At 43.1% G+C, this 10637-nt stretch overlaps 1 protein-coding gene across 2 annotated transcripts; it reads right to left on the bottom strand.

The window, feature by feature from the left end:
- Positions 1 to 6715: 6715 nt before the first annotated feature.
- Positions 6716 to 10427, bottom strand: LOC112217658 (cdc42 effector protein 3). 2 transcript variants are annotated; one of them, XM_024378102.2, is made up of 3 exons: positions 10223 to 10427; positions 8418 to 8502; positions 6716 to 8300 (listed from the first exon to the last, which is right to left on the bottom strand). In XM_024378102.2, the coding sequence occupies exon 3, from the start codon at positions 8231 to 8233 to the stop codon at positions 7616 to 7618; it is 618 nt and encodes a 205-aa protein (XP_024233870.1). In that variant the 5' UTR covers positions 8234 to 8300; positions 8418 to 8502; positions 10223 to 10427; the 3' UTR covers positions 6716 to 7615. The 2 variants fall into 2 exon arrangements, with proteins under 2 accessions (XP_024233870.1, XP_024233869.1); XM_024378101.2 differs by lacking the exon at positions 8418 to 8502.
- Between the last annotated feature and the right edge of the window lie 210 nt (positions 10428 to 10637).

The following is a 10637-nucleotide window of genomic DNA, read 5'->3' as shown; positions in this document are numbered from 1 at the left end:
TTTGTTAATAATAAAGTCAGTCTTGTCCAAAACTGAGTTTTGTCAGTGAGTTCATCATGACTTACTTTAAGGTTGGGTTTTGATTTGACAATGCTCACTTGCTCACTAACACAGGAATGAGATACACACCTGCAGTGATTGTGCCCTATCCAATCCTACTGCAAAAAAACAGACAGTGAGACAGACCAGAGGGGCATCATACAAAGCAGGTTTGACGATTTAGCGAGGTAACTTTGTCCAACTGAGTTAAACTAAGGAAAACCGATCATACGAAAGTGGCTCACCTTTTTGCCAGGTACATTGCTATGGCAACTAATCTAACTTGCTCCAGGGCAGGCTAACTCACGGCTGAGCCGAGAGTTAAGGACCAATGAAATCAGATTCCCTCCCTCTTGCAAAGATAGCGTTATCACCTTCTTCATTCGTGGAAGACAACTGATAAAATATTTTATTAATCAAATGTTTTTTGGGGGGGGGCAAAAAAATTGGTTGTCAAAATATCACAGTACACATTACATATTTAGTAATGACAGAAAGCATTTTAAACTTCAGCCAGTGTATCACCTTCGTATGACTTAATAAAAAAATAAATAGATAGGAGTGGGGGGAAAAGGTGCTTGTGCATTGATAAGCACACAAAAGACGGCATTAACAATACGTAATAAAAAGAGGGCACTTCTCAAAGCTTCTTTCACGCTATAGCCTGCTGAAAGATAACTTTTCTTTCATTTTGAATTCGGCACCAATGAAAATGCGTCACTGACTCGCCCCTGGATTAATGGTTCAGAGTTCGACTAGCCATGTGCGGCATGCAAGCCTGGTTATAATTCTGCTAGAGTTTGCGGCAGGCGGACGAGCAATATCCACGGTCGTAGTACGGATGAAGCCTGAGCTGGAATGTGAAGCTAACTGAAGCTGGTTAGCTTTAGAAAACCCTGAGTAGATCTAGCTTTCTTCTTAGGATACCCCTCTGCCCATCAGCACAGTGAATTTGACTTTGTTTGCATATAACACGACACAATGTAAATAGCAAATAGGTAGCAGAGAGAACAGTCTATGACTAAATCAAATCAAATCAAATCAAATGTATTTATATAGCCCTTCGTACATCAGCTGATATCTCAAAGTGCTGTACAGAAACCCAGCCTAAAACCCCAAACAGCAAGCAATGCAGGTGTAGAAGCACTAGGAAGACTAGGGTGGCTTGAGTCTTTGGCAATTTTTATTGCCTTCCTCTGACACCGCCTGGTATAGAGGTCCTGGATGGCAGGAAGCTTGGCCCCACGCATTACCCTCTGTAGTGCTTTGCGGTCGGAGGCCGAGCAGTTGTCGTACCAGGCGGTAATGCAACCAGTGCTCTGGTTGCTCTTGATGGTGCAGCTGTATAACTTTTTCAGAATCTGAGGACCCATGCCAAATCTTTCATTCTCCTGGTGGGGGAATAGGCGTTGTCATGCCCTCTTCACAACTGTCTTGGTGTGTTTGGACCCTGATAGTTTGTTGGTGATGTGGACACCAAGGAACTTGGAGCTCTCAACCTGCTCCACTACAGCCCGTTGATGAGACAGTGTCCGTCACTCAACAGTGTCCCATGTGGATCACGAATGGTCCACCACCCAAAAGACATCTAGCCAGATGTACACAGCTATGGGAAAAATTGGAGTCAACATGGGCCAGCATCCCTGTGAAATGCTTTCGGCACATTTTAGAGTCCATGCCCCAACAAATTGAGGCTGTTCTGAAGCCAAAGGGGGTGTTCCTAATGTAGCTCTTATACAGTCTGTAATGGGATCTGTATTTGAAACTTTGTGTCAATGCGCCTGTAAAAGGCACACTACTTTAACTTCCAAATTTGATAGAAGCTGAATAGATTTTTCAGCCGTGGGTGTGTGAACATTGAGTCATGCTTACTGCAATCATTATTTCTCACAATGTCAGCACAAAAGTTCCAAATACAGATCCCATTACAGACTGTATAAGAGCAACATTCTTCGATCACACACGGAGTATACCAAACATTAGGAAGACCCCCCTTTCGGCTTCAGAACAGTATCAAATTTGACCAGGACTCCATTTTGCTCCTGCCGTCCTATAGGTAGAAACTCAAACAGGATGTACCCGTGACTAGAACCATTCAACGCTGGTCTGATCAATTGGAATCCACGCTTCAATATTGTTTTGATCACGTGGACTGGGAAATGTTCCGGGAAGCCTCAGAGAATAACATCGATTTATACGTTGACTCGTTGAGTGAGTTTATAGGAAGTGCATTGGAGATGTTGTACCCACTGTGACTATTAAAACCTACCCTAACCAGAAACCGTGGATAGATGGCGGCATTTGAACAAAACTGAAAGACCTCATTTAACCATGGAAAGATGACAGGGTATATGGCCGAATATAAACAGTGTAGTTATTCCCTCCGCAAGGCAATCAAACAACTGAAATGTCGGTATAGGGACAAAGTGGAGTGGCAATTCAACGGCTCAGTTATGAGACGTATGTGGCAAGATCTACAGGCAATTACGGACTATAAAAACAAAACCAGCCACGTGACGGACACCGACATCTTGCTTCCAGACAAACTAAAACACCTTCTTTGCACGCTTTGAGGATAATACAGTGCCACCGACGCGCCGCGCTACCAAGGACCCCCTCTCCTTCTCCGTGGCCGACGTGAGTAAGACATTTAAACGTGCTAACCCTCGCAAGGTTTCTGGCCCAGATGGCATCCCTAGCCGAGTCCTCAGAGCATGAGCAGCCAGCTGACTGGTGTGTTTACGGACATATTCAATTGCTCCCTATCCCTGTCTGCTGTCCCCACATGCTTCAAAATGGCCACCATTGTTGCTGTACCCAAGAAGGCAAAGGTAACTGAACTTAATGACAATCGCCCCGTAGCACTCACTTCTGTCATCATGAAGTGCTTTGAGAGACTAGACAAGGATCATATCACCTCCACCTTGCCTGCCACCCTAGACCCACTTCAGTTTGCATACCGCCCCAACAGGTCCACAGACGATGCAATCACCATCACACTGCCCTATCCCATCTGGACAAGAGGAACACCTATGTAAGAATGCTGTTCATTGACTACAGCTCAGCATTCTACACCATAGTACCCTCCAAGCACATCATTAAGCTTGAGGCCCTGGGTCTCAATCCTGCCCTGTACAATTGGGTCCTGGACTTTCTTCACGGGCCGCCCCTAGGTGGTGAAGGTAGGAAACAACATCTCCACTTCGCTGATCCTCAACACTGGGGCCCCGCAAGGTTGCGTGCTCAGCCCCCTCCTGTACTCCCTGTTCACCCATGACTGCATGGCCATGCACGCCTCCAATTCGAACATCCAGTTTGCAGACAACACTACAATAGTGGGCTTGATTACCAACAATGACAAGACAGCCAACAGGGAGGAGGTGAGAGCACTCGGAGTGGGGTGTCAGGAAAACAACCTCTTCCTCAACATCAACAAAACAAAGGAGAGAAACAGCAGAGGGAGCACCCCCCTATCCACATCGACGGGACAGTAGTGGAGAAGGTGGAAAGTTCCTCGGGCTACACTTTACAGACAAACTGAAATGGTCCACCAACACAGACAGACTGGTGAAGAAGGCGCAACAGCACCACTTCAACCTCAGGAGGCTGAAGAAATTTGGCTTGTCACCTAAAAACCTGACAAAACTTTTACAGATGCACAATTGAGAGCATCCTGTTGGGAATGTATCACCGCCTGGTAAGGCAACTGCACTGCCCTCAACCGCAAGGTTCTCCAGAGGATGGACAATGCATCACCTGCGGCAAACTACCTGCCCTCCAGGACACCTACAGCACCCGATGTCACAGGAAGGCCAAAAAGATCATCAAGGACAACAACCACCCGAGCCGCTGCCTGTTCTCCCCGCTACCATCCAGAAGGCGAGGCCAGAACAGTTGCATCAAAGCTGAAAGAGACTGAAAAACAGCTTCTATCTCAAGGCCATCAGTCTGTTAAACAACAATCACTAACTCAGAGAGGCTGCTGCCTAGTTACAGACTCAAATCATTGGCCACTATAATAAATGGATCACTACTCACTTTAAATAATGCCACTTTAACAATGTTTACATATCTTACATTACTCATCTCATATGTACAGTTGAAGTCGGAAGTTTACATACACTTAAGTTGGAGTCAATAAAACTGTTTTTTTAACCACTCCACAAATTTCTTGTTAACAAACTATAGTTTTGGCAAGTCGGTTAGGACATCTACTTTGTGCAAGGCACAAGTAATTTTTCCAACAATTGTTTACAGATAGATTATTTCACTTATAATTCACTGTATCACAATTCCAATGGGTCAGATGTTTACGTACACTAAGTTGACTGTGCATTTAAACGACTTGGAAAATTCCAGAAAATGATGTCATGGCTTTAGAAGCTTCTGATAGGCTAATTGACATCATTTGAGTCAATTGTTAGTGTACCTGTGGACGTATTTCAAGGCCTACCTTCAAACTCAGTGTCTCTTTGCTTGACATCATGGGAAAATCAAAAGAAATCAGCCAAGACCTCAGAAAAAAAATTGTACACCTACACAAGTCTGGTTCATCCTTGGGAGCAATTTCCAAACACCTAAAGGTACCGCGTTCATCTGTACAAACAATAGTACGCAAGTATAAACATGATAGGACCATGCAGCTGTCATACTGCTCAGGAAGGAGGCGCGTTCTGTCTCCTAGAGATGAACATACTTTGATGTGAGAAGTGCAAATCAATCCCAGAACAACAGCAAAGGACCTTGTGAAGATGCTGGAGGAAACAGGTACAAAAGTATCCATATCCACAGTAAAAACGAGTCCTATATCGACATAACCTGAAAGGCCACTCAGCAAGGAAGAAGCCACTGCTCCAAAACTGCCATAAAAAATCCAGACACAGTTTGCAACTGCACATGGGGACGAAGATCATACTTTTTGGAGAAATGTCCTCTGGTCTGATGAAACAAAAATAGAACTGTTTGGCCATAATGACCATCGTTAAGTTTGGAGGAAAAAGGGGGAGGCTTGCAAGCCGAAGAACACCATCCCAACCGTGAATCACGGAGGTGGCAGCATCATGTTGTGGGGTTGCTTTGCTGCAGGAGGAACTGGTGCACTTTACAAACTAGATGGTATCATAAGGCAGGAAAATCATGTGGATATATTGAAGCAACATCTCAAGACATCAATCAGGAAGTTAAAGCTTGGTCGCAAATGGGTCTTCCAAATGGACAATGACCCCAAGCATTCTTCCAAAGTTGTGGCAAATGGTTTAAGGACTACAAAGTCAACGTATTGGAGTGGCCATCACAAAGCCCTGACCTCAATCCTGTAGAAAATTTGTGGGCAGAACTGAAAAAACGTATGCAAGCAAGGCCTACAAACCTGACTCAATTACACCAGCTCTGTCAGGAGGAATGGACCAAAATTCTGACACACTGGGAATGTGATGAAAGAAATAAAAGCTGAAATGAATCATTCTCTCTACTATTATTCTGACATTTCACATTCTTAAAATAAAGTGGTGATCCTAACTGACCTAAGACAGGGAATCTTTACTAGGATTAAATGTCAGGAATTGTGAAAAACTGAGTTTAAATGTATTTGGCTCTGGTGTATGTAAACTTCCAACTTCAACTGTATCTTATACCATCTATTCCATCTTGCCTATGCCGCTCGGCCATCGCTCATCCATACAGTATGTATATGTACATATTGTTATTCCATCCCTTTAGATTTGTGTGTATTAGGTAGTTGTTGTGGAATTGCTAGATTACTTGTTAGATATTACTGCACTGTCGGAAGTAGAACCACAAGCATTTCACTGCACTCACATTAACATCTGCTGACCATGTGTATGTGACCAATACAATTTGAGTCAATAAAACTGTACAATAACCCTTCATCAGTTACCTTTATTTAAGCCAACCCATAAGACAGTAGCCTGGATGAATTATTCCAATAAAATGGCCATGTCAACATTCACAACGGATGTTTTTGGAACAGCGTCGGTTTTCTGACAACCTATGCCGTGCCTAGGCTTCTACCAAGCCTGTGAAGGAGAGTCTGCTCAAAAAGGCAGACTTGTTGAGAACAGCCGTGTGTTTGAATGGGTTTGCAGTGGGTAAACACAGTGTATCTTCCACAGACAACAAGCTGATTCATGTTATCTCACACAGATGCAGAACACAATAATTGGTGTGGTTGTGCCTCAGTCCCATTGTTGAGATTGCATGAATCCCAAGAGTCGAGGGAACAAAATGGAGGATATTACATAGGATACAGGGAGTGAAATGAGTGTGATAAATAAAGAAAGCATAATAATAACATGGATGGCCATACTGACTATAGATCTTATTAAATGTATATTTGTTATGGGGCAACGTAGCGTTGTGGTCCCTAGTAAAAACAATTAGGTACTCAACTGTAATTTGCTCTGGATTATTTTTGATAGTTTCTGTCAAAAAGCTTGAGGGAGATTTATAAAACTAATATATTTAAATAATGGACATTGACCCATTGGACCATGAAGTACTGAAGATGCACATACCAGCCAATATAAGGCTGTGAAATATCTCCTTCAGGTGGTGTAGAAAGACAAATGGATGTGATAGTTGTTACAAGATGGGCCACCAGGAGGAAGCAGTGATGTTAAAGAATAAAGTGGCTCAGATGCAAAAAGTAAGCACTATCTTATCTTTCTGTTTTTTATTTCACAAATGAAAGCTTATTCTATAGAGTTTAAACAAAATGTGCTTTCGTTGTGCTGGGCAGAGTTCATGCTCCACTGTAGTCTAACAGATTATGATATGGGAAAAGGATTGTTGGTGATCTTTGCTTTTCTGAAGAAACTTTTATAGACTGATACTATTCACAGTCAAGCCATAAACCATGTCATAAAGACGTATACAGTAGTATATTCATAAAGGTTTGTTAGTGAACTTTCCCCTTGAGTACTTGGTAAGAAAAACAAGAGATAGGTCTATACGTATACACTTGAGTGAGTCATACTGTAGCTGACTTATATACTATGGGAGAGCTAGTTCTCATTAGCAACCAGTGTTCTTTCAGTGTTTCACCACAGAAGTTGTCAGACAAGCTTCGGTCATAAATGTCTGTCTCACAGCCCTGTCTCATAGTTTACAGTCTGTCTTTCTTCCCTTTCACAACATGTCTCCTCTAGATACAAATATGTGACATTGTCTGTCATTAGGTCACATGACCCAGGTGGAGTGGTGTCATTGGCTCACAGAGCTTTCACCTGAGAAGGGTAAATGTCCAATGCGTTGACCCAGATATGACACATCCCTCTAATTATATAATATTGCATCCAAAAGAAGGAAATATTATACAATCTGTCCTCTATTTAGGCAGTAATTGAAAACAATTGTGCCGATTAGCATCCTGACAGTTGACAATGATTCAGCCCATTTGTCCATCCATGGCACAACCTCTCTCAATTCCCATTAGAAAGGAAGGAGTTTGGAGTTCTCCCTATGTATAGTGTCTGGTACAGTGTCTTGGGTTTCTTGAAAGGCCCTTAGAACAAAATATATTACAATCATATGTATGAGGGGTACCCTTCTCAAAGTCTCACTGGTAAAGCTGGTCCATCACCTGCAGGACATCTTCTAGTATGGATGGCCCCAGGTCAAGGTTCAGGGCAAAAGATGAGTCTTCCTCGACCACTGGAGAGGCCTCCACTGGGGGACAAGGAACCTGCTGGGGGGCCGCATTCAATTCAAATCCATCCGGACCCATAGTTAACCCTCCCTCCTCTTCCTGCTCCTGCTTTACCTCCTCTCGCTGGTACAACCCGTCATGCTCCACCACCTCCACATCATCCAGTAAAGGCAGGGAGTGGCACTTATTGTGCCTGAAAGCCTGGGGAAGGGTTCTGGCTTCGGTGGACTGTGCATCCATCTCTTCTGGGCTGAGGAGTCGTGGGGGCTTGGGTGGGGCTGGGGATGTCCCTTTGCAGTAGAGGTCCTGGTGGCTTTGAGAGCTGTGGAGGATGAGACTACCAGTCCGGTGAAAGGCTGCGAGGTCGCCGAAGGTATCACCGTGGGCATCCAATCCGATGTGGGAGAGGTGACGGAAGTCGCCCAGTGGTAGGCTGATCATGTTGACTGACAGAAGCTCACGGCGCTTCTGCTTGCGGGGCCAGCGCATCGTGGCCGATTTTAAGTACAGGGAATTCTTCAGAGGCATTGACTTGATTGTGTGTAACGTCAGTTAGTGAGTTCAAGGTCACTCAGTTGAAGGGTCTAGTTGGCCTCTGAAATTGTGAGGACAAACAAAATAGATAGAGAAAACTCATTTGTAATTATCTGATAATCATTCCATAGTTTTATTTTTCATTTTGGCATTTCATAGATACACCCCAAATTCCAACCTTTGCTAAAATTTGCCACAATTGCCATGACCTTGGATTCCAGGTTGAGATGGATCCATTTATGGACTGGTTCCTGCTGCAGTGACTGTATAATATCAGAACCAGTTTTTATTGTGCATGTCAAAGCAAACACACTGTAATACTCTTCTAACTTCACACACATAGCTTGCTGCACAAAGGTTAATCTAGTAAGAGTTGATGCTTAAAAAATGTTGAATTAATTGTCTCATAGAGGGAAAAGTCTAAACAACCTCGTACAGAGGAGGCTGGTGGGAGGAGCTATAGGAGGATGGGGCTCAATGTTAATGGCTGCAATGGAAACAATGGAAGGGTACCAAACACTCAAAACACATGGAAATAACGTGTTTGACTCCGTTCCATTGATTCCATTCCAGCCATTACATTGATCCTAAAGTTCCTCCCACCAGCCTCCTCTGACCTCTTGTACTGGAACGTGAACACTGGGGCACCTTAGTTTGTTAATAAGTCATCTTGAAGGCTTGCTTTTATTACTTTAAAGCATACATTTTTTAAATGTTTTATTTGACTGTTGCTATGATTACATTAGATTTGATTTCACTCAATGTCATCATTCACACCACAGGAGGTTGGTGGCACCTTAATTGGGAAGGACAGGCTCAAGGTAATGGCTGAAGTTTCCATGTGTTTGATGCCATTCCATTTGCTCCGTTCCAGCTATTATTATGAGCCGTACTCCCCTCAGTAGCCTCCACTGGTTCACACCATATGTGTCTAAAGCTGCTTGAACTTTTGAGATAGTGTTGCAATCATGGCTTGTTCTAACTGGTAGTTCCACATTTCACTCAGATTAAAGATTGGAAAGATCATCTTTTTTCCCCAAGGTTAGTGTTTCATATTCATATACCTGTAATGGAACAACAGTTGGGAATTCTAAGGAAAACGTTTACTCCTGACTGGAAGACAAACTGGTTAGGGACTTTCTTAATTTGTCTAAAATGTGAAGGTTATGTTGTCTTGCTTGTATTGTTAGTCAACCCCCCCCCCCAAACAATATGCTGCTTTTAAGGAATTTTCCCTATCTTTCAGCAATCCAAGTTGTACAGTTCTGTACAGTTAGTACAAGATTCAACAAACTTCATGATAGTTCCAATTATGGATCCTCAACAAATTAGCTCCAATGGCGACCCAATTATTTATCTAAGATTTGTATGTGGCTTTTAAAGGATTCTCAGAGATCAGGATATTTGATAGTGGTTAGTTACTTACTGCAGCTATGAGGACAATGTGTCAGATACTGCCTCAGGTAAACTGAGGTGGCTGGTATGATTCAAATACAGTAGGACTGACAACTTGTTATGCTGTTTCCAGATTAAAATAAACAATTTCTTTGGAAAGTTAGTTGTTCCACTGACAAAGTCAACACGCTAACTAAAGCCATGTATAGGCCACACCGTTTGATCAAGTTGTAGTGAGGAAAAACCTTTACTGTACACGCTTAGAAAAAAAAACGGTTCCAAAAAGATTCTTTGGCTGTCCCCTTTTTGGCTCTAGGTAGAACCCTATTCGGTTCCATGTAGAACCCTCTGTGGAAAGGGTTCTACCTGGAACCAAAAAGAGTTCTACCTGAAAACAAAAAGGGTTCTGCCTGGAACCAAAAAGAGTTCTACCTGAAAACAAAAAGGGTTCTGCCTGGAACCAAAAAGGGTTCTTCAAAGCGTTCTCCTATGGGAACAACAGAAGAACCCTTTTAGGTTCTAGATAGCACCTTTCTTTCTAAAGCATGGCGTTCATTCACTTATTGCTTAAAAGTCTTGAAAGTTTACCTGTGTCTGTCTTTATATCCTGAGGTAACTTTATGCTCACTCAATATATTTCACTCTTCTCTGTTGGGTTAGAACACACAGCTCTCCAGACGTTCTGTGTTTGAATGAGCGCCCCGGACAGCCTTATCAGCTCACCTGTGTCTGTGGGGCGTTTGTATGAAGTGATAAAACTCCAGTCCCTCCCCCTTGATTAATCTGTGTCTGTGACTATCTTCTCTCGGGTAGTTCTCTAGTCTAAATAAGCTGTAGAAAAGAGGATCACCTTTTATTGTAGAAGCGTGACGCTCATGTGAAGTCTACACTGCTTGCGTTTCTTCAAGTTAGGTAGGGAAAGGGGGCAGTGATAGATGTTACTGTATCACTTGCCCTATGGGTTGGTGAATTCCTGGGGAAGAAGCCAAAGCATCTCTTCCTA

Source organism: Oncorhynchus tshawytscha, linkage group LG18 (genome assembly GCF_018296145.1).
Source record: "Oncorhynchus tshawytscha isolate Ot180627B linkage group LG18, Otsh_v2.0, whole genome shotgun sequence".
NCBI classification, from domain to species: Eukaryota; Metazoa; Chordata; class Actinopteri; order Salmoniformes; family Salmonidae; genus Oncorhynchus; species Oncorhynchus tshawytscha.
This window is presented reverse-complemented; position numbering and strand designations above follow the sequence as displayed.

What these genes read in the sequence shown, in the direction of transcription:
- LOC112217658 (XM_024378102.2), bottom strand. Translation starts at nt 8,233, where the DNA reads ATGCCTCTGAAGAATTCCCTGTACTTAAAATCGGCCACGATGCGCTGG.